Source organism: Brachyistius frenatus, unplaced genomic scaffold, assembly GCF_029030835.1.
Source record: "Brachyistius frenatus isolate BFR_SWC_R1_liver_20210118 unplaced genomic scaffold, ASM2903083v1 Contig_19, whole genome shotgun sequence".
NCBI classification, from domain to species: domain Eukaryota; kingdom Metazoa; phylum Chordata; class Actinopteri; family Embiotocidae; genus Brachyistius; species Brachyistius frenatus.
The window spans coordinates 1,854,482-1,881,327 of record NW_027210618.1 but is presented as its reverse complement, the minus strand read 5'-3'; the positions used below and the strand labels follow the sequence as shown (position 1 = coordinate 1,881,327).

At 42.7% G+C, this 26,846-nt stretch overlaps 1 protein-coding gene across 3 annotated transcripts; it reads left to right on the top strand.

Annotated features, from left to right (window-relative positions):
• Window positions 1-1,176: 1,176 nt before the first annotated feature.
• Window positions 1,177-26,623, top strand: tubgcp6 (tubulin gamma complex component 6). Of its 3 annotated transcripts, XM_069695304.1 has the most exons (26): window positions 1,177-1,634; window positions 1,798-2,624; window positions 2,748-2,911; window positions 4,017-4,230; window positions 5,259-5,417; window positions 5,935-6,056; window positions 6,231-6,294; window positions 6,396-6,505; window positions 6,662-6,753; window positions 8,716-8,855; window positions 11,354-11,503; window positions 12,067-12,148; window positions 12,731-12,819; window positions 13,096-13,211; window positions 14,257-14,395; window positions 14,499-14,597; window positions 14,708-15,428; window positions 15,549-16,625; window positions 17,243-17,404; window positions 18,820-18,988; window positions 19,742-19,883; window positions 21,179-21,373; window positions 22,031-22,163; window positions 23,576-23,789; window positions 25,068-25,261; window positions 26,030-26,623. In XM_069695304.1, exons 2-26 carry the CDS (start codon window positions 1,818-1,820, stop codon window positions 26,119-26,121), a joined length of 5,646 nt encoding a protein of 1,881 aa, XP_069551405.1. In that variant the 5' UTR covers window positions 1,177-1,634; window positions 1,798-1,817; the 3' UTR covers window positions 26,122-26,623. The 3 variants fall into 3 exon arrangements, with proteins under 3 accessions (XP_069551405.1, XP_069551404.1, XP_069551403.1); XM_069695303.1 differs by having other exon boundaries at window positions 1,177-1,439; window positions 14,708-16,625; XM_069695302.1 differs by having other exon boundaries at window positions 14,708-16,625.
• Window positions 26,624-26,846: the final 223 nt, after the last annotated feature.

The window sequence follows — 26,846 nt, the reverse complement described above, 5'->3', positions numbered from 1 at the left end:
TACAATTAAAAAAATCTCTCCGCTGCCGTTTCCTTTAGTTGACTTGGTTATGATCTATTGAAATACTTACTTGATTATATAAATACACACACATTCAGAGTGTCCTCTACTTAATAACTAGTATGAAAAAAAACAGCAGTTTGTGTCCATAGTTAGTCAGATCAGTGCTGTGGGAAGTTATATTTAAAGGAAACATTCCCATTTTTATACAAGCCTGCCTTCAAACAACACTCGCCTGCCCAGGTAATCCTCCTTCCCTGAGTCCAGTTATCCCTTTTTAATGGATGACAGAATCCACTAAACTTTGAAACCTCATACTCACTTGATGTGACTGTGGGTTGATTAAAAGCCTGCACAGAACAAGAATTATGAGTCCTCCCCCTCCCCCCACCACCATCACTTACATTGCATTCACACACTAACCTATAATTTAATGAGTCAGTGCACTGAGTGCCTGTCTGCTGTTCGGTACAGAAATTTAATTAGCGGAAAAGAATAGACCATCTTCTACAAGCAGCTGTGTATTATCCTGTACTCTACAGACACGCAAAGCACAGTCTTGTAATGAGCCCCGTCTTGTGATCTAACACCACACAATGTATAAACTAGGACTTTCCATGAAGAAATAAGCAGCAGGCAAATTCTGCATCCCACGTTTCTCAATTGTCTTCTGCGACGAAGCAGCATGTGTTGAAAGCAATTGAAAAATAACGCACACGTAATTACTGGGATACTTGGTTCTATAAATTCTGGTTGTTTTGTTGATTGTGTTGTCTCCTCACTGATAACTAATATTATAATGGGGTGCATTTTGCGTCATATCTCCAAAACAAGCTAAACGCACCAATGTTGTGCACAGTTGTCTTGCACGTATTGTCGTGGTGTGTGTTTTGTCATTTTAAGATTCCCATTTATTTTAAATATATATATATATATATATGCTCTGTTAAACGGCCACAAACAGCAGGGTACTGGGGTAAACGTTTTTCCCGTATCACCTGAATGCATCAAAGCGCGGTGGCAAATGACAGTTTTCGAAGCCTGTGATTGACGGACATAACTGACCAATCAGCGCAGCTAATGTAGCACTATTAGCCAATCAGCGGAGGTTGAATAATCCGCTTGTCCAATCACATTCAAGGAGGAAGATTCTAATATTTGTCGCAGCCCCGCGGCGGGTTGAATGAAGCGAGGAGCTGGCTAGCACGTGCTACATCCATGCATAGTATCAGGCTGTAAGTATATGCTGCAACAAGAAATCATGGCAAGATAAGGACACTGTTGGAGCCGCGCAGCTGATCCAACCCCCCACTGGGTTTCGCATGCCTGGTACATTAAACTGAGCTGGAAGAGAGATCGGTCCGGGAGCAGCTTCATTGCTAACAACAAACGTTAGCATGCACGGGAAGGAGTCGCTTGGGGCGGACGCGAGGTCTTAGGTGAATGAACTGATAACACACCGTCTTCAAGAGTCGAGCGTTTTCAGAAGAGTAGATTCAGCTCGAAACGAAGCTCTGAATAAAGATGCAGTCTGGTGTGGCAAACGTTAGCCGACGTGGCTAACTGGAGCGTGTTGACGTCTGGCTGTGTCGTGCTGCGTTCACTGTCTGGTCAGCAGAGGTTCCTGCCCACCGGTAGGTATCGTGTTGCTCGGGCTGAGATGTTGTCACAAGTGTAGTAAAGCGTCTATAATGTCATTCCACGGGTAAGCTGCCTACTGTGCATCCCGGTGCTGAGTTTCTCGTTCAAACATGACGTCTAAGTCCTTTTTTTGTGTGTGTGTGTCACTCAATGCAGGCTGAGCCACCAGTGTCATCATGTTCCTGACTCCCAGCAACTCCATGAAGCCCAGCAGCAGCTGCAGCAGCAGCAGCAGCAGCAGCAGCAGCATCACTGAGCTGCTGAGCGCCCTGTGTGACCGCAGCCTGTCCGGGGTGTCGTGGAAGCGCAGGGCTCTGGGAGGAGTTTCCAGAGAGAGTTTCCACAGAGCTCTCAAAAAGAGAGCTTACGGCGCCCTGCTGTCGAAGCTGTTTCAAGATGGCACCAAAGGGTCTGCATCAGGACCAAGTGCCACAGCTAACACGCCACCCAGGAACAAAGTCCTGATGATTTGTTTTGACTTACGGGTGGCAGGGTGCCGAGAGGAAGCGGAGAGGCTCGAGGAGCAGCTGGGGAGGCTGCCGGACGGAGTGTCCTCCGGTCTGAAGGAAGTGGAAGCAGTCCTGGAGCTCCTGGTGTGCCTAGCTGGTTCGGCGCCTCCGCCTTCTGCCTCGTTCAGCAGGGACTACATGAGACGAGAGAGGCCCGTGCTGCGGAGGCCTCGACCCTGGAGCTATCAGAGCGAGGAGTTGCAGAGGCTCGAGGCCCGGGCCTGGGCGCTCGTGTGTGGGGAGGAATGGGGGACTTTGGAGAGTCTGTGTGGGACTCAGAGTTTGATGGATGCTCCGCCAGGAACAGGGCTGCTCGCTTTGAGGACTAAACTGGAGGCAGAGGAAAGATTTGAAAAGGAGACCAGGATGACTCTGTTTGGAGCACTGCAGCACACTCGCACCTCAGACATAGACATAAGACTGGACCTGCCTCCTGTCCCCAGTAATATTGATGTTACGGGGTTAGCTATCAGGGTAAGAGACGCTATCTTAGTTTGAGTTTGTTTTGTCAAATAGCCAGGTGAGTCTACGCTTATTTAAATGTCTGCACACTTGCACACCGTTAGTCATTTGTCATCTTATTGGTGGTCTGTGCAGGTCCCCCACTGTTTAGATCAGTCGGAGGACGAGGGCTTCCAGTCATCCTCCAACTTGACTCCAGACTCTCAGTCAGAGCCCAGCCCCGTTCCAGACATTGACATCTGGGAGGCTCTCCGCACGTTTGAGCCTGGAAGAAGTCGCTGCTGGGAGTCTGTCGGCTGGTAAGTGACCTGTCAGTTTGATCATAAGCATGCCAAGCTACTTTCCATAAATTTTTTTTTAAAAAGTGCAGATGTCGTTGATCAACAAGGAGTTACACAACAAAAGTAATTTTAATGTGAGAGGGGCTGCAGCTACCGATTGTTTTTGTTCTGTATCAACCTGTTGCCAATGATTTTTTTAACAGCTGGTCAGATCGGGATGACCGTGGCTCAGCTTGTAGAACGGGTTGCCCACGAATAGGAAGACACTGAATCCCGAGTTGCTCCCAATGGCGTACCATTGGTGTGTAAATGTGAATGGATGAAAGTGAATGTATTCCTGATGGTGAGCACCTTGCATGGCAGCTCAGCGTCATTAGTGCGTGAATCTCTGTGTGAATGGAAAACAGTGTAAAAGCGCTTTAAGACCGCTGAGGTGATAAAGCGCTATACAAGTGCAGACCATTTACCATACGTTTTTTTAAATGTCAGAAAGTTATAAAAAAAAAAATACTCGTCAAATTTGAAATTTGTTTTTGTCAGGCCTTTGTCAGTCAGGCAAGTATTAAATCTAAAACTGAAAAGTTAAAGCCACTGGATATTTGCCTTGTTACCTGAATAATGAGTATGCAAAGGCTAAATCAGAAGTGCCCCAATTCTTTCCTATGAAAGCCCAAAAATGAATTTGGCTGAGGGCTTAAAATACGTTTTTGTACGTTTATGTTATGTAAAATTACATTTCATTACATTAAAATGTAATATAAATGAAATACACTAAAACACAAGCAGCAGCAGAAGAGACAAAGAATACTATAATTGGTATATAAGACGTAGAAAACTTTTAGTTGCACAAAATCTATGCTTTGTAGTCATACAGATAGGATTTAATGTCACTTTAGAATAAGGAGAATAAAGCACGAGCACGGGCCCCAAATTGGGCTGCTTTAGGGTAAACAAAGGGCCAGTGAAGCAAAGCAAAAGATGCAGTTTAGCAAGTTACATACACTAAACTACAGAGTCAACAAGCTATTAGACAGCTTTACTTATAGTTAATTGTTATTGTACATAGTTATTGTTTTTCTATCTCATCTGGAACGCCACACTGAACGTCTGTTTCCCCGAAAAGCCCACCAGGGAAAAGGGAGTCTTTCTATCTGACAGAGGGAGGCAGGGAGGCCTTCGACCAGCTCTACCGGCTGTGGGAGGGGGAGATGAGGGTGGTGAGCACAAGTACACCCTCCCCTGTCCTCCCGCTGCCCCTGGACTCTCAGACGCAACTGGTGTCTGACCTCCTCAACGCCCTGATCGGAGTGGCCTCCACCACCTTTCCCCTCAACCAGGTGCAGTTCATTGTCTTCATGTATCAGTCTCTGAAACGCGGTAGAAGGGCCGTCGATTTTCTGTTTTATTGGTCTGTCAAACTGAAGTGATAAAAGGGAGTAAAAGCACAGTGACAGTGTATTAGGTGGAAAAACAAAGAGATGTGAATCAATGGGCAATCTGTGCATGCGTGAGCCAACATGCCCAGTTGACTTGTAAAAGCTTATTACCCTGAAACTACAAAAAGAAAAAAAAAAAGACCAAAACAATTGAAATGTCTAGTCAGTTGCCTCATTAAATGATCAAAATAAATTAAATTATTTCTTATGCTAAAAACAAAGCCACAGGAGAGCTCTTCGGTTGGTTTATCGTTTCCCATTAAGCTTTTATTTTTCCAGAAGATTCTAGTTATTTTTACAACACAAATTGAGACCTAATTCTCTTGTTTACTCCCACGGCCCCTCATCTCATCTAGTGTCTCTCTCTGTCTCTCCCTCTCTCTCTCTCTCTCAGAATTTTACTAATTAACATGCAGTCTGCCACAGGATGTTGACCCAATATCATGGACATTGTGACCATGATATTGGGTCAACATCTCGTGTAATGTAATCTAATGCAAGAGTCCTGCATCAAGTTACAGAGTGATGTTAAAACTTTGCTCCAGCGGTCAGAGAGATGTTTTATTTTGAATCTTTGAGGCTGTGGTTTGTGTGTGGTGCTAGATTGCAGAATGCTGTTTATGTTGTTTTTGTGCCCCCAGAAGAGTGCTGTCTAGAAACAGTATATTCTGCTCTCATAAAACATCCACAGGAAAGACACACAATATCACACACCTGATTGTATAATGCTGCGCAATATAATAAAATCACCAACCACGCTTCAAGAAATCACCATTGAGGTGACTCTCCCACAGCCTTGACAAAATTCAATATTTTATGCGTTGCAAAGACGGGCCTTGCTGCAGGGCTATTTTATTGGATTTTATTAGGCGGTACAGTTATTCACTGTGTTTTGTCCACCGTCTGTAAATGTGTGTTTACCCTCCCAGAGCGTTCAGTTTGACGTCAGGCCCGGTGTGTGCGTGTCGGGAGCCTCACCGGAGAGCGTGGCTCGTCTCATGGGGGAGCTGGCCCAGTACGGCACGTACTACCTGAGGCTCAGCCGCTTCTCCCTGCAGAGTGCTGACAAGAAGGGCCTCGTCTTCCAGGTCTGTTTGCAAAGTCGTCTACAATACCACCGAGACTACACATCTCAGTTCTCCATATGTATTCCGCACTAGTAGGGTCGTTACCAGCGTGTTCATCAATTCAAAATGCTTCAGTCGTCCCTCAACCGGCAATGTGAGACAAGCGAACACAAATGCATACAAGTAATTGCTTCAGACACATAACAAATCAATCTAAAAATACAAATAGAATAGTGAAAGAGGTGAAACGCACAAGGGCAAATGGCTGTGTATAGTCCCAAGCAGGCTAACAGTATCCAACTCTACTCAAGCAAAAGCATCCCATAGTGCTTCATAGAGTAAGATTTCAACTTAAAAATACAAGAAAAACAATAAAGAAAAAACGATGCAATGTTAAAACGAAGATGGATCCAGCACCCAAAAGAGACAAAATAATGCAAAAGTTCATGTGCATTTATTAATCAATACAAAGATTGAGCTGATCATTTCAATGGTTTTACATCAGCATAGATGATGATGTGTGTATTTCCTCTCCCAGGCGTTTACCGGTGGTCTCAGGAAGTATCTGCATTACTACAGGGCTTGTGTTCTTAGCACCCCACCTACTCTCAGCCTGTTGACCATCGGCTTCCTCTTTCGCAAAGTGGGGCGCCAACTCAGGTGAGGTCAAAGCAGTTTTTTTTTTTTTTTTTTACTTTTCATGGCAGTGCCTGGTGTTAATTTTACACTTTGGAAGCTGAGCGTCACCCAGGCGGCAGTACAGTCGTGTTATGACAGCGAGGACCTTGATGCGAATGTCATCAGATCAAAAACCCTGCTTTCTTTTAATCTAAGGTACCTGTCAGAACTGTGCTGTGTAGACGGACCTTTGGGTGCCGGCCAGGCCACCTTCCCTGTGGTGAGTGCTCTTTTATCTGCAAACTGCAATATGTCATCTATCGCGGCAGTGTTTAGCCTATCAGATGAGATGTCAGCTCAGTGCCATGTGGCTCTCCTCAGGGTGTTAAACTGCTGTCCTACCTGTACAATGAGGCTCACAATAACTGCAGCAACGAGAACTACCCCGTCCTGCTGTCGCTGCTGAAGAGCAGCTGTGGACCGTACACGCGGTCAGTCACTGCGCACTCCATCCAGACATGGGTGCTAAAAACAACACACTATAACCAGAGGACATGACTTATCTTCACCATGCAGAATGTGGTCGATTAATCTGACCAGGAGGGTGTCAGCACAGCAGCCTGACTGGTTTTCTGTGCTTCATTTAGGTTTGTGTCTGACTGGGTGTACAGCGGCGTGTTTCGAGATGTTTATGGAGAATTCATGATCCAAGTCAATGAGGAATACCTCGGCTTCAGAGGTGAGGCCGCACACGCACATGCGCGCGCACACACACACACACACACACATACACACGCACAAACACAAACACACAGCGACACGTAAACACTGGGGCTTCAGTCAGCAGGTTCTGAAAATGAAAAGCCTGCCAGACAGATTGTCTAGCAGAAAAAAAATTGATTTCATTACAGCCTTTATTGCCTAGTTGGATTTGTCCTTGTGTCTATAAAGGATGTCATGAAGTTATTGGATGATAATCAGTGGGAAACAGAATCAGCTACCCCAGCAGTGGGGACCACAGCCATCTCCGCTCTGTAAGCCACAGGGACAAACACAAATAAATAACGGCCTTTTTATTCTTCTCGGTCGGCAAACCGCGCCGTTAAAGCAAAACATTTTCAGAAATAAATGTTATTTTTATTACTTTTTCTTTTTTTTTCTGTCGCAGTTACCCGTCACAAATCTGGACTGGCTGAGTTAATTTTGTTTACTCCAATTAATTACTTGATTCCTTGAGGAGAGTTGAGAGAGGAGGGTTGGAGGGCAGAACAGAGCTGTATGTACTCCACAGGGGCTTCACCACTGAGTTTGTGTCTGCTATGTTGCTGCTTTTCAATGTCATGTCTCATTTCACATCTTTAAAAGTTTGTTATCATCATGTCGTAAAAATGTGTCCTGGCGTTTGACATAACAATACTGTGTCATTGTTCCTTTTTCAGCCGACTAATGGGACAGTTATAATTAGTTTTTTTTTAGGTATAATTAGTTTTGTGTGCCTATTTATCCAAAACCCCCAGAAATAATAACATTTACAATAATGTAAGACCACAGATTTTCACATTTGAGAACCCACAATACATTCAGTGTCGGGCGTTTGTGCTTCAAAGTGACTTAAAAGATTAACCAATTATCAAAATAGTTGCAATTAATTAGTTAATTGTTGTCTCGAGGAACAACAATAAAACTACACAATATATTCTGTCCTGGGGAGACAATAATGCATTTTTTTTTTATTTAAGAATAATACGATGAATTAGTCAGTTGACAGATCATTTATTCAGCAGGTATTTTGATAATCCATTGATCATTTCATTGGTTTTTCAAGCAAAATCAAGCAATTCAATTCAAGTAGCATCTTCAGATATCAGGATTTGCTGCTTTATCCATCAGATCTGATAGTAAATGTAATCTCTGTAATATCTCTGTGATTGTTAGTCAGACAAAACTCCATTTGAAAACATCACTTTTGGCTCAGGCAAAATATTTCAGTATGTCATAGAGAGAAAGATTAATTTAGAACATAATATAAATAATAATTATCTATGAAAATAATGCAGTTGCATTTTCAAGAATTCCTTTTACCCAAACAAGTCTGCACTGTTACTTTTTCATTTTGACAGTGCTCCATAAATATCATGTTATATGAATCGTTATAGCCTGTACAAATATTTTATGTCATGCAACACCCCATTCAAGGTCAGAGCATCACCTCGGCTTTGTCTGGCTAACAGGTTCATTTGCTCATCGGCTACACCTCATCAACCGCTGCAGCGAACCCGCGCACTTCTCGCTCCTGCTTTTTGGAGGACACACAAATGTCATTGTTCTCCTCGAACTCCGTCGGCCGAGGAGGCAATCAGCAGCTAAGCTTTCTTGGCAAGCCGCGGGCTTTCTGTAAAGAGCTCTGGAAGCTCAGTGCATTCGTGTTCTCGTGCTTTTTGCTCGGGATCACTGAACTAAGCGCTAACAATTTCCAAGTGTTAATTCAAGCGGCCAGAGTTTTGCCATGCCCCGTAAGTCATACTAATAAGGAAAAGTTTTAACCCCACTACGGGCTGCGTATTCCTCCACCATTATTACTTTTAGCTGTTTGAGTGGAGAGAGTGATGCACTCTTATCTGACACACAATGGACCAGTTACACTGTCTGCTTGCTGTAAATTGTTGGACAGCATGTAACGGTCATCTTTGAATTTCTGCAGACAAACACTTCTGGGTTCAAGGCTACACTCTGATCTCAAAGGATGTGGAGGACTGTGTGCCAATCTTCCTGAGACACATTGCCAATGACGTGTACATCTGTGGAAAGACCATCAACCTCCTGAAAATCTGCTGCCCACAGGTTTGTTTCAACACAAACAAAATACTAGTTTTCATTTCATTCAGTACAAATGGTTTTTTTTCCCCTGTTGTTTGCGGTGGCTGTATTAATCATTAAAAGTAATCCGTATGATTACCCGGTCTCTCTACTTTTTATTTTATTGTATTTGCTTGGAGATGCACGGACTGCCTCGGACAACAACAAAATCCACTTTCACTCCACAATCCTCCACCTGCCACAATGTGAATTCTGTTCATTTAGAAATCCATACTGTTCTCAAAGAGTGTGGAAAAACAATCAATACTGCAACATATTGGGTCACGGTCTCCTGCAAAACGTTATCAGTACGCTGTCATCGCTATTGTGATACATTTCTCTTGTAGCACTCAGGCTGAAGTATTTTCATCGTTGACCTTTGAACTTTCCAGTTTGACTTCTGTGACGTATAACACTGATATTCCTTTTGTAGATATTAATTTTCTTCTTTGGTGACAGCGCTATCGTGTAAGATTAGTTGATTAATCATTTAGCCGTGTGACAAAAAAAATCTGCAACAATTTTGACTATTCCTTAATTGTTAAAGTCATTCAATGACTTTAACCTGTTTATAATGTGAGAAATGTGTGAATTTTTTTTTTTTTTTTAAATTTCAAACTGAATATTTTTGATTTGTTGGTTACATTGGACTTGAGAGGATATGATGGACCCTGTTTGGGTCTTCCAATATTTTATTGAATGATCTCTTGTTTGAGAAAATAATTGCCAGAGGAATTGATAATACAAGTAAATAGTTTTAGCCCTAAATGTATGTGATGACATTTGGGTTGAAATTAACAATTATATTTATATCTGATAAATCTGACAGTTTATTTTTCAATTATTCAATACATCTTTGGTCTGTTGAACATCCAAGTTGCTTTAAATAAAAAATAAAAAAAATAATTAAAAAAAAAAATCACTTTATCATATAAAACAAGGTAAAGTCATAAATTATCTGATTTAACAAGAATAAATCAGACATTTTTTGGCCAGTTATGCTTAAAAATTATTTGAATGATTAATTGGTTATCAAATAAAATCTTCATTCTATCAGTTAATTGGCTAATTGCTTCAGATGTAGGTCATATTCCTTAATTACATGTCTCAGCCTTGCCTGTATGGCGCTGGCATTGGTATTGTACACCAGCTCTAGTCAGTGAATCCTGATGAGTTCTCCTGTGATTCGCAGCCCTCCTGCCGGCAGAACACTTGTATAAAACCGAAAGCTTCATCTTAGTAAATGAATGGATCGCTCACTTTGCTCAGCAAAGCAGAAAAAATGGTCAGCTTCAGTGAAGCGGTGACGTTTTTATGTAATCTAATTGTATTTAATTTGTCCACTTTTCTGTTATTCCTTAGCACATAATGGTTTGTAGGACCTGACCCTCCTGACCCAAACCACCGGGCCAATGTTCTGACTAATTGGTATTCTCTGACTACACTTTTTCTCTGAGTGCTGCAGTTTTTCACTCCCGAGCAGACTGCAGGGCGAAGAACACACGAGAAGTGATGGTCACTAACCTGCTTGTTAACGGCTGTTTAATGTGGCTCCTGATCTTTTATTATAAAATACATTGTGGAATGAATTCAGAATGAATTACTTTAAGCAATGTACTCTCTCAGTTTTGTTTTATTTGTTTTATTTTTCAAAATTAAATAACTATGTAATACAGCCACGCAGAAATACAAAGCTTCTAGTCCAACTGAACCTAAACTAAAAATTTAAGTAAAAAAATGGAACAAGACATTGTAAAGATTAATATACACATTTAAATTACAAAATAACAAGAATTAATTCATTGGAAAGTTCACTGTCGCATGATAATAACTGAATTACTTGATACAGTTTGACTCAGAAGAGGCACAGTCAATGTGATTTCGATGGATATTTTTCAATAAACAGGTCACAGGTTTTTCTAAATTATTTCACACTTGTTTTACAATCAGTCTGATGCTATTTAATTATTCAGTTCTACAGTCTGCAGCCTGGGGGCTTTAGATTTTCATCTAGTATTTTTGGCAGCGATGAATACAATTTCTGAAAGATTAACAGTGTATTACTCCCATGGATTTGTGATATATCTCCTTCATTTGGCTGTAAACTATAGATTTTTGGAGCACAACCAAGTTCAGCATATGAAGGAGCCTTCTTGAAAGCCACATTTAAATCGGAGGGAAGTTTGATTTGTGTAATTCAGATGGAGAAGTAGAAAGTTGATGCAGAGAATTTGATACCTTGAATTCAAAGTAGATGCAACTCCATGTCTGCACAGGTTGTTCTGTAGCTTCTAATTCATATTTATACCCAAATCTGTCCTCCCTCTCATCCTGGATTAATTACTGATTTGTTTCTGAATGAAGCTGTAAAAATGAGTTATACTTGCACACAGCTGGCAGCATGTATTTTGTTATGAAAGGAACTTTGGGGCTGTAAAACATGATGTCAGCTAAAACCCATCAAATCAACTGTGTGTCCGCAGCACTACATCTGCTGGTCGGAGCTGCCGGTGCCTCGCATCGCTGTCACCTTCTCCCTGCAGGTGGTGGAGGAGATCGAGAGAGACTGCGCGGTGTATCGAGCACACATGGAGAGGATTGCTAAGCACAGCGCCATCAGCAGGGAGGAGAAGGTAATGACACGCACGAATACTGTTGTCATCCATTCCCAGGTTGCATTTCTATGATGCGTTATATTTGACCATAGCATCATAAAGAATATGTACATAAAGAAAGAAAGATCGAAGAATGTGTTTCTTACGCACTGAATTTTAATAAACACGGCAGTAAACACAATCTATTATCTCTTCAATAAAGTAATGTTTAAGTCACCGCTAGCTATTTTTTTTTTTTTTTTTTTTTAGATTAAAAGGAAATGAGGGAAGGCAAACCTGCAGTAAGACAAGTCATTACACAGGTATGGCCCCCTAATACAGAGAGTGAGAGTTTTTCTTTTTTAACGTTACATAAGCTATGATTGCAGTACTGGCCGTAAAGCACAGAGAATTTCAGCAGCAAGTCATTAAAATGATGCGGTGGCTGAAGTCTGGGGCTCGTACTTGATGTAGTGTCACACCCCGGTCTGTATGGCCTGTATCATGTGTGCGCAGCTGGCAGAGGTGAGGGAGGAGAGGTGAGCTACAGGGCAGGGGGATAGATCTTTGTTAATGATGATTTCTTGTCTGTCTATTGTCAGGCCCTGCGAACAGAGCAGGCACGCCAAGAGCTGATCAATCAGGTCACAGAGTCAGCAGCCAAAACCCTGGAGAGCATCCGCGGTTAGTGTTACGCACGCACACGCACGCACACACACACACACACACACACACACACACACACACACACACTGCGAGTGTAATTTTATATAGTGCTCGATGTACTTGCACAGCCCCATCCCGCTGAGTGTACCTTTTAACAAATGGCTCAGCTCTGAGTATAATCTACACTCGCTTGTTGACTCCTGACCGTGAGCGCTTCCTTGGGCTCCGTTCGCTCCCCTCTGGAGAGCAGGAGAGATGCACCGGGGCAATTGCAGTGAGGAATGCTTTGAATATTTTCCAGCACTACGAGCTGTGAAATCTAATCATCACTCGCACAGTTTAGCAAACTCCTCACATCATTTATTACTTGAGAGGATGTGTGTAAAAGTCGGGGAGCGGCGTTGGCTGGATGGGCGAATGTCTGGCCTGATGCTCGGCGCGTGTCTTGGCAGAGCCGCATTTGAATGGGTTTGTTCGGGGCAGATGGTGATGTCGTTTCGTGGGAGTGCCTATGTGCGAGCGGGAGAGACTGAGATGTTATGTTCTTTTGTGCACGTGGAGGGGTAAACAGCCCACTGTTATCTCCCTCGCCTCCTGTAGGGCGCCAGGTGTCACAACGTTTGGCTGAGGAGGCCAAGAAGAGGGAGCGTTTTGAGGAGCTCAAACAGCACCTGGAACAGGAACAAGAGGTAGTAAAGTGTGAACGAGAACTAAAAAAAAAAAATGTTGTGTGTGTGTGTGTGTGAATGGGAGTGACATATTAAAACTGTGTACTTGTGTTTGGGTGAATTTACATGAGAAGTGTGTCAGAAATGTGTGCATGTGATTGTAAGAAGAAGTAACAAGAAAGAAAGACCATATGATGCATACAACAAACATTTCTCAAACTGTGTGTGTGTGTGTGTGTGTGTGTGTGTGTGTGTGTGTGCGTGTGTGCGTGCGTGCGTGTGCCTTTGTGGCACCAGTGGCGAAGTACAGCCAAGAAAAAGCAGGAGGAGGATGACTTCAGCTTTGCCAGAGAGCTGAGGGACCGAGAAAAAAGACTACAAGCCCTGGAGGAGCAGCTGGAGCAGAGAGCCAGGTCTGACTGCTTTTACAGCTGCAGCTGCAGCTGGAGATGTTTTATTTTTTATTTTTTATGACTGATTAATCACTGTTCAGATTTGATTTAGAATATATTAACTGTGTGCAAACATGATGGCACAGAAATTCCATCTGTGTGGCATATTTCAGTGGCTGGAATTGTGCCGAAGTTTGGTACAGTCGGGATAACCGTGTGATAACGCAGCATGAGCAAATGCTGTCGGAGCCTGTCATTCGAACAGCGAGCTGTTATTTCGCTTGATGGCATGTTGGAGATCAGAGTGCACCAAAGCTGGAGAAAGCACCTGTCATCTGCAGCGTTACGTCCAACGAGTTCACATCTTTTACTTCTCCTCTCGTGGTTTAACCTTTAAACAATTCAACATCTGAACACCTAATTTAACTGACATGAGATGGGAAAAACATCCATGTCAGGGTTTTATCAAGGAAACATAGGTTTCATATTTCACAGGCCATAGTAATGAATCGATTGTAGATTATTGAACTAGCTAACATTAGGTTAAGGAAATTTATGAATATTAAAGCACATAAGCACATGCAGGAGATCGTGTGTGTACATGTATATATTGTATATATATTTACATATATATTATATATATATGTGTACATATATATTATATTATATACATATATATATATATATATATATATATATATATTATGATGTATATATTTATGATCATTTTGAAGTGGTCTCAATTTTTTCCAGAGCTGTATATATACATATATACACATATGTATATAATATGATGTATGTATGTATGTAAATTGTACAATAGGATTGGTTCAGGATAAGAGACAGTTAAAGTCTCGTTTTTACAGTTCAGACTTTTGTTTGTGAATGACGTTTGTACCAACATGTATGAAGATTCTGTCATTATCAGTATTAATATAGCAAACTATATGCTTGGTGGAGAAAATGATGGTCCACATGCAATTTTTTAGACATGCGTTTACTGCAGATTGCTCTGGATAAGGCCGTTTGTGAATAATTTACTTGTGTTCCTGCTCTCAAACTGTAGGAAGGAGCTGATTGCTCAGTACAGCCATCTGTCCGAGGAGGCAGCTCGCAGAGAGAGGCGGGCCATGTGGAGAGTGCAGCGAATGAGACTCGACACAGCCCGTGCTCAGTTCTTCATGAATGACGGGCAGAAAACTCAGGTTTATAAACACACAGAAGACAAACAGATAAATAATCGAAAACATTGTGTTTCACTTTTGTTTTTGTGTTATTTGAGCCAAAGCTTTTGTGACTTCCGTCCAGGCAATACTGGAGAAATATCCGTTAGGTCTGGAGAGACCTCCCATGGAAGTATTGCCTCCTGTTCCTTCAGTACAACAGGCTGCACCACAATCAACACCGGTATAGCTATGCACTGCGTCTTGAACTTTGAGCTCATTTTTTGAGCCAACTTAACACTCTCTTAAGTTACGTTCTGGACACATCCTCAAATTACCGATTTCTTTCGACAGGAATTTTCCACACAGGAGCATCCTGAGCAGCAGACAGCAGAGACTCAAGGATCTGAAGCTGTGTCACCACCACACCATCCGTCTTCACCAACTCCCTCCCCCTTTACAGCAGACCCCGCCCTCATCTCTGAGGACCTTGACGTCAGTGACTTTCTTTCTAAGCCCGACAGTCAGCAGGTGGACATGGCCCTGCAGGAGATAGGCTCTGACCTACCTGACGTCTGTCCTGGAGCACAACTAGTAGACTATGACTTCAGTGCCCCCTTTAGTCCGCTTGAGGGTATCACTGGCCAAGCCTCAGTCCAGCCCAGGCCTCGATGGGGAGCTGCAGTCCAGCCTGTCCTAATGCAAAACCACCCCTCTTTCTCTCACATCCCCATTGGAGAGAATATGTCTCAAGTCCAGGAGAGCGTCCCCAAAGCCAGCCTCTTTGGACAAGCCTCTAAATCCAGCTTTCCTCTCGGCCAGTTCACCCCAGAGGAGCCCCACGATACCAGGCAACCCTCACAAGCCTCAGTGCAACAGGTAGATTGGAGTGACTCAACAACAGACAGCAAGATCATGGAAGTTACATCAATAGCAGAACAGGATGCAGAAATTGGGATGTTGGAGCGTAAAACAGAGATAAATGAAGACGAGAGTAAATCTGTCGAGGGTACAAAAGTTGATGTGGTCGATGATGCCTCTTCCACTACAGCAGAACAAGGTCTCAAGGATCAAGGTGAGCACAAAGTGCTGACAGGTGTTTCTGGCGGTAGTGGGATGGAGCCGTTGGAGGAAAACACTCAAGGCCAGGGTTCATACGCTCAAAATAAAGCTGGTGAAAATGTTTCTTTACCAGGTGTCTCCAGTGTTCTCCAGGCTGGAGAGCTGTTTTCAGATGCTCCACCTTCACCCAGCATCCACGGACATTCCTCTGACGCTCACATAAAGGTTGGACAGTATGTATCGGAGGCAACTGCTACACTTCCCTCCCCAAACATCCACGGTCATACCTCAGATTCACACATCAAGATTGGAGAGCTTGTTTCAGAAGTTGCCACTCCTCTACCGTCCTGCAGTGTCCACGGTCACTCTTCTGATGCTCATATTAAAGTTGGGGAAAATGTGTCCGGAGTTGTCCCTTCCCTTCCTGCTCTGAACATCCACGGCCACGTCTCAGATGCCCACATCAAAGTCGGGGAGCTTGTTTCAGATGTAGTTACACCTCTGCCCTCACCCGGTGTTCATGGTCACAGTTCAGATGCACATATTAAAGTGGGGGAAAATGTTTCAGATGTTGTCGTACCTCTCCCAGCTCCCAGCATCCATGGTCACAGTTCAGATGCGCATATTAAAGTGGGGGAAAATGTTTCAGATGTTGTCGTACCTCTTCCAGCTCCCAGCATCCATGGTCACTCATCTGATGCTAATATAAAAGTGGGCGAGTTTGTGTCCAACGTTCCTGAAGCAAGACCTCATTGGAATAAGCATGGACACGCCTCAGACTGCACCCTTGAGCCAGGCTGCGTGGTATCTGGAGCAGAATTAGCCATGTCTCCTCTGCCTGGAAGCTCCTTCGGTCACTCCTCAGATTCAACCTTAAGAACTGGATGCGTAGTTTTGGGAGAAGAGCCGAGGCATTCTCCTCTGCCCGGCAGTGCCCATGGTCATTCCTCAGACTCAAATTTAGGCTTTGGATGTCTCGTCTCCAAAACGGATCCACTTCCATCACCGTTACCGGGCAGCACCTATGGCCACTCCTCTGATTCGAAGCTGGGGGTCGGCTGTGTCGTGCTGGGGACGGAGCTGCAACCGTCTCCACTGCCAGGCAGCGCTTATGGCCACTCATCAGATTCTTCACTTCGAGTTGGGTGTGTGGTGAAGGGCAAAGGCAGTGGAAATCAGCAGAAAACAGAGGACAATGAAGACAGCAAAGGTACTAAATCCCACGAAGTTAAACACACTCTGTAGTTGTTCTCTTAATTACATAGTTATCCATAAATACTTTTACTTTTGATTGCAGTTCAGATCTGTATCCATGGAAACATGTTTTTTTCTATTTTGTTATTAAAAGTAAATGACAAATAAACATTGAATAAAATATGCAATGCAGTAGATTTAAGGTAGTTCCAAAATATATGGTTTAAGTTCCTTTTAAAGCAAAAATCATTCCAAAATTAACGGAGGTAAATTCCCTTCAAGGCAAAAATCATTTCAAAATAAAAGTAGATGAATCGTTTTGAAATGCCTCATTTGTATGTTCCATTCAGAATCGTGTGGGTTTTCAGTTCCCTTTTTTTTTTTTTCTATCCAAGCTATCGTTGGGGCCCTCGTGCAGTAGGGTTTTGTGGATCTCCACTGCCATACCCCTTGTTTAACATCTATTTTCATCTAAAGCCTTTTGTATTGTACCACTGAGATTTGTGTCACCCGGCTCTTCCTTTGCATTGAACACTGAAAAAAACAGTTAAAATTCTTGGAAAATGAAGATGTCACTGGATCTGCAAAATGCTTTCTTTCTTTGTTAAGTTATTTCTCTGCATCTCTCCTCAGGTCCTGAGTCTGGGCGCTTCAGTGAGCAGCTGGTTGAGGGCTTGGGGTCCTGGGCAGCCGGCTTTGGTTTGTCCCCAGGAGAAAAGTCAGAGCAGGAATACCTCATGGCTTTGTCTGCCCAGTACCAGGTGGAACACTATGAAGACTCCTACAACCTAATGGGTAAGTTGAAAATATATAACTGGCTCAACATTAATGGTTCCTTTGGGAAATAGTCAATGTGGGAAAGGAGATGTTCGAGCTAAGTGGCTTAAGGCAGTAAAACCATGATTCTAGACACAACAGCGTCTAGCGGGTGTGGAGTGAAACGACAAGAAGTAATATATTATAGATTCCCAGCTGACGAAAACAGACTACAACCATTTGTACTTCAAAAACTGTGGCCAAACAGAAACAATTTTACATTTTGTTCTTGTTCATAAGGAAAAAGTTTATTGACAATCATTTGTTGTTTCATGTCGGCCATACTGCTGAGAATAACAATAATTTGTTCACTGGTACTAGAATGAAATATACTGTATATTTGGTTATTATTAGTACAGCATGGAAAATAGATTATGACTACAAACAGAAGGGGATCCTAACAAGAACCTTGAGGAACTCCACATTTTAACTCTGTAGGAGAGGACGCAGAGTTTTGTAGAAACCAGAAATAATAATTCTAAAACGGCCTTTTCCCGTGGAGCACTTAAAACAAACAACAAACATACCTATTTTTGTATAAATGAAAATAGATGCAACTTCCGTCAGGTAGAGAAAAACAAATCTACTCTGATCACATATTTGGAAATGCTGTAAAACATCAGGAAATTAAAATGTAACATATTGGCGAGGCTTATTTAATGTAAATTAAAACAAAAAATTTTCATGTTGAGGCGTGTTGCATTTCCAAGAGGCTGTTAAATATTTACTCCATCAGCAGACTAAAGGGATGCATAAAAATCAGCAATATTTTTTTAAAAGGTTTGGTCTGGTTTATGTTTGGGTGGTGTGCATCGTAGCTCGTTGAAGTAACATCCTGTCGTTTCCACTCTGCATTCATCGTTCCGTCATGCAGCTATTATTCACGCCCGTTTCCAGGGACTCCATGAAATCATTCAGAATCTACTCAGCCGAATACATCTTCCACACCACTGATCAAAGTCAGGAGCCATAATTATTTAGGGAGTGTTACTGTAACGATAGGGGTGCATGAAGTAACTGGAACAACTTGCAATATAGTGCAATTAAATCAAATCCTCCCTGAAGTAAATACGACTCATTGTGAAGCTTTAAGGTTTTAGTTCTGATTGTGTCAGAGAGGTTTCTCATTTTAAGGCCTTAGTTTTACCACAGTAACCGACAAGTATTATGATTATTCATTATTTTCTCAAAAAATAGATTATTTCTTACAATTGTAGAAAACAGTAAAACAATATCTATTACAATTTCCCAACGCCCACGTTAACAGATTTAGATGTTTCGTTTGGTCTGTCCAACAGTCACAGACTATTATTTCTCTACACTGTGCAAATCAACACATTTCTCTGCAGTTGTGGTATTTCCTCAGCAAACAGCCTGTCATCTCCTTCTCACAGCTTTGTCCCCTGAGTGTCAGCTGCTGAAGCAGGTAACTCGGGGCCCCTGGGGCCTCCCTATGGACCCCACATTCCGCAGAGCCACAGACACCACAGCTGTCCAGCTGAGCGAGATGGTTTCCTTGCCAGTTCTGATAAAACACTCGGTCACCGCCCCGCTCATCACGCAGTGAGTGTCTTGTCTGTCTGACGGAACCATAACATCTTTGCACTCTACTACTTTGAAAGATATGAGCTCCGAGTGTCTTATTCTACCCATAAAGCCGAATATTATGTTTTAAGAGAAATGCAGGTGTGAGCTTTTACTGGTCTCTCGTCATTTTTTTTCTTTCTGCCACTTCAAGCCACTTCCACTGTGGCTGAGTGCATGTTGTGCAGCGCAGGAATAATTGAAATTCTCATTACCTCACATTTTTTCTATGATCTTTTCGTCTGTTTAAAGTTCCATCAGAACTCCAGACAAGCTCGTCAGTCTGCGATGTTTTGCACACCCTGCAGTTTAGTCTTTGTGTCTAAAGAAATGGCTTCCTCATCCCTTTCTACACACAGAGGGGGTGCAGTATACTTAGCGTTGGAATTCATTGTGCACCAGTTCTATTCACACTGTTTTATCCCATGCTTAGATGACACAGTGGAGTTTGGCAGAACCTTTTTTTGTGTGTGTGTTAAACTCTATTTTCATCTCCTGCCTGTTATCTTTTTCCGGAAAAGAGAACTTTCCTTAAATTATACCGTTGTATGAATGTGAAGTGCTGAGGGAGAAAGTTGTCCACAAAATGAAAGTAACCCACTGCTGAGATGTCTATCATCTCCACAACCTGTATGGAATTTGCAAGTCAGCATAATTTTCAGCACCGATCCCTTGTGTCAAAACTTCCCTGTCCTTATCTCGGTCCTCCTCTCCTCCACCTTCCGTCCCCAGTGTATCGCTGGTGAACAAGGCAGTGGTGGACTACTTCTTTGTGGAGTTGGGGGTGGAAAGACACTTTGAGGCGCTGCGCCATTTCCTGCTGATGGAGGACGGCGAGTTCGCACAGTCCCTCAGCGACCTGCTCTTTGAAAAGGTAACGCTCTTCTGCTTCTTTTTTCTTTTTTTTCAACGCCACAGCACGTTCAAAACAGGCCGATATCTGGCTTTTTTTTTTCTTCAGTACATTTCACTCCAGGAGAGGACTGAAAATGTTGGCGCGAGGCCAACTATCCCGGCCTACCCTTGAAAGAACCCATCTTAAACATAAAACCCATTTATTTGAGCGATCAGCTCTTCATTTATTTAATGGCGTCTGCTTTTAGCCTTTGAAACAGATCCGAGAGCAGGTACAGGCAACCTTGTAAACTCGATCATGAACGGATGTGCCTGAAAACACGAGTACACAGAGTGATTTAAGAAGGCACTGTAAGGCAGTTGGAGGGCAGTTCTCTCTTACATCATTACCGGCACAGTCTTTTGTAAAGGTTCATATTTCCTTTGGTTAAATGTAATCCATGAGCGTGTGAGTTTTGCAGCGGTTGTACCTGCCACACATGACCTCTCAAGAATTATTGCTCTGGTGAAATGTTCAAGCAAAGCCGAGCACTCCGAAAGCTGCTGAAATCAATTTTTTTTTTTTATATTAGTAACGGATTAAATAAGTTTGTGTAAAATGCAAAAGGGGTCGAACCCGCAGCGGATCATCACCCGACTGCGGTTCCCCTCAGCTCTGAGGAGCATTTCAACCCCTTTCAACTTGTTTTGATTCACGGACTACAACTTTACAGTTAAACTCAGTTGGAGCAGGTGGCAATTTTCTGCCGAAAAAAAATGTCTTGAAGCCCACTTTACACCAGCTGCACAGCACCAAACGGCACACAGGCACAGGGAGGAGAGAAGCTGGTGGACCTCGTGGAGCATTTAGCAGCTAAAGAGCCAGATATTTCCTTGAAGAGTCAGCAGGGGAAAGCAAAACGTGTTTAAGCAGCGCTGACGCTCAACCTTGAAAGAATTTCCTGTCTTGTTTTCTGTCCGTGCGTGTTTTGCAGCACACGATGCACCGCTGCCAGACTTCGAGTCTGCTTATGTCAAGCCCGAGCATCCCGCTGTGAAATAACAAGCCTGTGCTAACACCTCGGTGCAGAAACATTCGTGTACATCTGTCTCCTGAGCCCCGTGAGAAACAAGGTTTTATTTATCCAGCCAAACACAAATTTCACTGATTAGCTCACCTTCAAAGAAAAGGAGGCTAATCTTTGTAATCAGATAGCTGTAGAGTTTTTTTTTTTTTCTGGAATTAAAACCTGCCGCTTAACAAGCCTTTTTATGTAACAAACGAGCGCGTTTGACCTGTGGTGTATTCATCTGATCAATGCGTCCTCCGCCTAGCTGGGCAGCGGGCAGACACCAGGCGAGCTGCTGACCCCCCTGGTCCTGAACTCCATCCTCAGCAAGGCCCTGCAGTACAGCTTACACGGCGACACCCCTTTAGCCGGTAACTTCACCTTCGCCCTTCGTTTCCTCCCCGAGACGTTCCATCCGCTCGCCCCGGACTCCCTCAACTGCTTGGAGCTGCGCTACAAGGTGAGGCTGGGTCGTAACGGAGCGGGCACCCCCACACGGAGGTGGAGGGTGGTGGTGGTGGTGGTGGTGTGTGTGTGTGTGTGTGTGGGGGGGGGGGGGTTGCTCGTCTTAGCATGAGTGGCAACTTGAAAGTGACACCCTGTCATGTTTTGAAAAACTGCCTTGGGTGTGGAAAATGAGCTTATGACGCACTTAAATAGTTCAAGCTCAGATTGATTGGAGTTGTGTCTTTTGGGTGACACACAGGGTGACTGATGCTGCACACACAGTCCTCAGCTCTACTTCTGTTCGGCTCTCCGTTCCTGCCGAATCTCCGCCTTGTATCTTTCCAGACCCTCCTCCACCTCCTCCACCTGCTGCATCGTGTATTTTCCTTCTCTTTTCTCTCCCTATATATCCCACCCCAGCTCCCCCCCCCCCGTCTCTCACCCCTTCTCCTTCACAAGTCTCTCACCTCCTTTATCAACATGTCTGTATTCACACCTTTCTTCTCTTCCCCTCTCATCATCCATCACTATCCCTGTACCTGTTCCCCCCCCCCCCAACTCTCACTTTTTTTCCCCTTTGCTTTCCTTCACACTCACTAGCTCTCACAGCTTCACGCAGTATTTCTTTTTTTCTCTCTCTCCCCCCCCCCGTCTTCGTGTCATCTCCCAGGTGGACTGGCCGTTGAACATCATCATCACGGACAGCTGCATGAACAAGTACAACCGTCTGTTTTCGTTCCTGCTGCAGCTCAAACACATGGTGTGGAGCCTCCGCGATGTCTGGTTCCACCTCAAGAGAACAGGTGAGAAGACGGGAGGTGCTGACTCAGCCCCGGCTCGGACTCCACCGCCCCTCCGAGAGGGAAGCGTTAAGATTCTTCCTGTTGTGCTTCAACTGTTTATAAAATATTCATAGAGGAGGATGTTGAAGTTCTTTTATGTTTTATTTATAGAGCCCATCTCTGACCAGTGGGATTATTGCAAAACAATGTGCTTCACTGGGTTAGATGGTATTGATCAGTGAAAGCCTGTGTACAGACTACATAAATGGATATCCTGATGGGAAACAAACAAAGTAATGACTTTCCACAAGCGTATAAACTTCAGTGCTTACAACTTTAATATTACTGATCACATGGGGCAGATGTAGATGATGACTCAATACAGGATTTGATCCATTTTTTTTTTTTTTAATACAAGTTTTAATTCCACAAAAGTAAAAGATACAAAATATGTAAACTTGACTTCAGTCCACCAACTCATCCCCCAAATACAAAGAGGTTCTATTTATCATATATAACATGCTGACAAGTTGAATTCCTCGTTCCTATCCCGGCTACTCATATATTACAGGTTACGCAATACATTTAAGTGCAGGAGGGAAATATATGATAATAATGTATATGGGACATTTATGGGTTCCTGCTCTTTGTTATGGAATCCGGTGGAGAGTCATAAAAGTCCAAAGAGGGCCTTTATCTCTGAATGAAGGTTTGAGAGGACGCTTTAGTTATACATGTATTATTTGTCGAGCTTTAAGAAATACATAACATCTTATCAGGGAATGAATGCCATGACTTTAAAGGCTTTATCTGGTAAAGAGCGTTAGTCCATAAGCAGGATGGGCATACAGCACGTAAACAAAGAAAAAGTCAACCAAGGACTGTCTTTATAATGATAGCGTCAATGATCAATATTATTTTTTAATGATTTCACACTCGGCGTTTCCCCAAAGTTTGTGGAAGACTTAGGTGCACGTATTCAGTGGTGGTTTAGGGATCCTCCCCAAGGAAAAGTTACGTTTTCCAAGTGAAAATGTACATATTGTAATCATTGTCCATTATTATTGACGCGTGTAAAATGTTCACCAAATTTTGAAAAGGTAGAGCAGATCATCAACAAACAACACCCCAAAAGCCTCAAGACAAAACCACCGTTGAACAACTACAATCATTAGATCTGGGAAAAGTAATTTCCACAATGATTTCCACTCTAGTGGTGCCAAAAACGTGCTTAGGTATTTTTTTGGGCTAAAAGTAAAAGATGAGAGAGATTGTAGGTTTGTTTTTTTTTGTTTGTTTTTTTTGTCAGACCAAGTGGAGGAAAAAAAAAAAAAATCAGTGACATCATACAAGAACAAATCCTCACGTGTGCGAGTCCTTTTCGAGCCTCGCGGCGCTAAAGCAGGACTTGTCCCCGTCTCTGTGTCCCGCAGCGCTGGTGAAAGGTGCCGGTTGCTCGGTGCAGTTCCGCCAGCTGCAGTTGTACCGACATGAGATGCAGCATTTTGTCAAGGTGATCCAGGGATACATCGCCAACCAGATCCTGCAAGTGTCCTGGAGCGAATTCACGGCCAAGCTGGCCACTGCCAGCGACCTGGACGCCATCCACCGCACACACGCAGACTACCTCAACAGAGCCATCTTCAGGTGAGGGGTGGAACTGCAAATGTTCAATATCAGATATCACTGTAGTGTTTATTGCGGTGTTCACGGTGCACAAATTAGACAAAAAATGTCTTCAGATCTCTGTGAACTCGTTTTTTTTCCTTCAGTATTTTGAGTGATCACAACTGCATGTATTCAGTGTACAAGTACACACTGAATATGGAAAATGATCACACCAGTACACAGTTTGCCATGATTAAAACATGTAATTTTATTTTAGTGTTCAACACATTTTGGTATAATTTATTGATGGAGACCCAGATGTTTACACATTTGTAAAAGTTCAAATTGTAGAATTCACTTTTTCCATCTTAAGGCAACTGAAACTGTCATCGTGAACACGATCTGCTCCAGTGGAACATTTTCCTTCTGATTTGACTCCTACTTTCTTTGGGCTTATTGGAAGTTTGTGTTTTGTTTCTCAGTATCATATAATTATACAATCAGGGGTCAGTTTCTGGCTGTGTAATAGAGCTGAAACTATAAGTTAATTAAATTGCAAACTTTGGCTAACTGATGAAACCTTTTAAATAGTTTTTGAAGCCAAAACAGTAAAAATTGTCTGATTCCAGCTCATCAAAGGTGAATATTGGCTCTTTTTTATTGGTCTTCTATGATAGCAAATTCGATATCATTGGGTTTTTAACTATTTTCTGATTCCGTCCAAAAGCCAAATATATTCAACTCTCACATTTTGGAACCATAAAAATTTGGCATTTTTGGCTTAAAATTGGTTTTAATGTTTTCTTTTGTTTGACAAATAGTTTCCAGTTTTGACCAGTCAAGTCGTCAACATAATAATAGTTTCAGCGCTACTAGATGCACATTTTATAGGATCCCAGACCGTCACATCCAGAAGGACTGCAAACTAAGTGTCGCCTGAAATGTTGTGAACTTGTGTATCCAAGACAGAAATCTGATTTAAACCTTCACCATTCCAGGCAGCAACAACCCAAAACGCAGAAAAATTCAGCAAAGTAATAAAATACCTGCAGGCTCCGAGCAGGCGCAAGCGAGTTGGGGTGTCACACTGTGCTCCCATAATTTCATATAAAATTAATTCAACCTCCTCGTAACAAGTTGATTAAAATTCCAGTGGGATCTGAGGCAAACTCCTGAACCCGATGAATCATTTAATCTCATTAGGAGCATCAAACTCTTGTGTGTATAATTTCAGCCAGTTTGAAAAGTTTCTCGTCCTGCTTTATAAACTTTGCACTCTTCCCTCTCTCGCTCGCTCTCTCTCTCTCGTCTCCCCAGGGGTCTGCTGACAGAGAAAGCAGCTCCGGTCATGAACATCATCCACAGCATCTTCAGCCTGATCCTCAAATTTCGGGCGCAGCTGATCGCACAGCCCTGGGACAGCCAGCAGGGGGAGGCAGTGCACCCCAGCTTCATCGCCATGCAGCAGTCATACAACACCTTCAAGTATTACTCCCACTTCCTCTTCAAAGGTAAGGCCAGAGAATATATATGAATATATATATATATATATATACATATATATATCGGTATATACTATGTTTATCAAATCTGAGTGTGTGAAAATGAGGCTGTTTGTTTGCATTCACTTACACGGATAATTTGGGAAGAGGGTCGTCATAGTGACGCCGTCCTGACCCCTTCTTCTTTTTACTGACCAGTTTGATAACAATGATGCATTTGTTGCTCATTTTAACTGCAGTAAAACCAAAACACGTGTTATAAAGTATCCACCAGAGTTTCTGTTAGTAAGTGAAAAACAGTATTAGTAAATTAAACAGGAGGACGACCGAGTGTCTGATACTTCTACAAAATATTACAGCGGTACCTTTTGACCTGTAATGAGGGAACCGAGTCAGAAAGAAAAGGTTTCTCAGCTGAAAGGTTCATCATTGACTCGAGGTGCCGAGGATGATAAAGAAATGATCTGGTCCAAGATGAATGACTTTAGAAATAAGGTTGAAGCTCGAGGCTTGAATTTCAGAGCACATATAAAAAACAATGGCTCATATTTGCCGCTGAGGACGTCACATTTATCATCTGTCACACGAGTTATCTAGACAGATTGTTGATAATCTAATTTGATGAAAAGTGGGAGTGTTTTGAATGGAATTTAACAGATTGTGCTGTTGTGTGTCTTACCGTGTAAAAGCGTGCCATTATTATAAAAGAAGAACTTTTCCGTATTCTGCTGCATATTGTCTTGCGGTTGAAGCACTTCCCAACGTTTCTCCCCTCAGTGGTGACCAAGCTGGTGAACAGAGGCTATCAGCCTCATTTAGAGGATTTCCTGCTTCGCATTAACTTCAACAACTACTACAAAGACTCCTGAGCTGCGCGCTGCTGTGGAAGTTGTACATGAGCCAAGTGTCCCGTGTACAGTGAGTGTCTTTTAGTTTGTCCTCGGAGACAAGCTGTATCATACATTTTTCTGGCTGTCATTTTGGTGTCCCCAAACCCCCTTTAAAAAAAAAAAAAAAAAAAAAAAACTGTAGTGTGTATCGGGACGTAGACGGATACTGAAAACATTGCAGGATTAGAACTACACATCTGTGTGCATGAATAATTAGACTCTGCTTCTATTATAAATTTGTATGCTGCCAGTGTGTGATTGTGAAGAAGCTCATGCCTGTTTGAAATCATCCCATGCTCACTGGTGCCTGCAGCGCTGAAGATTTTAAGAGAGTATAAGTTAAATGTCAGTTTAATGTAAATACAAAAGCAAAATGTGCTGTAATAAAAAACTCTATTCTCAAGCTCCTTTGTGATGTAAAGAAAACACAACAGTGAGAAAAATTACTTCTATTTAATAAAGATTGCATGTTAACATTGGATTTAGAAAACAAGGACAAATTAAAAGTGCAAAGCCTTATGGGTAGAGAATCCTGGCCACTTCAACCGTTTTACAAAAAGACGGAGGGAGAAGGAGAAAATGCAGTCCTTGCTGTATTATGGAAATCTTATTTTTCTACGCCATGAGTACCCCGTTTTTTTTTTTTCCTGACGGTGCATAACTTACAAAGCAAAAATATATCAAGACTACGCAGCACAGCTGTA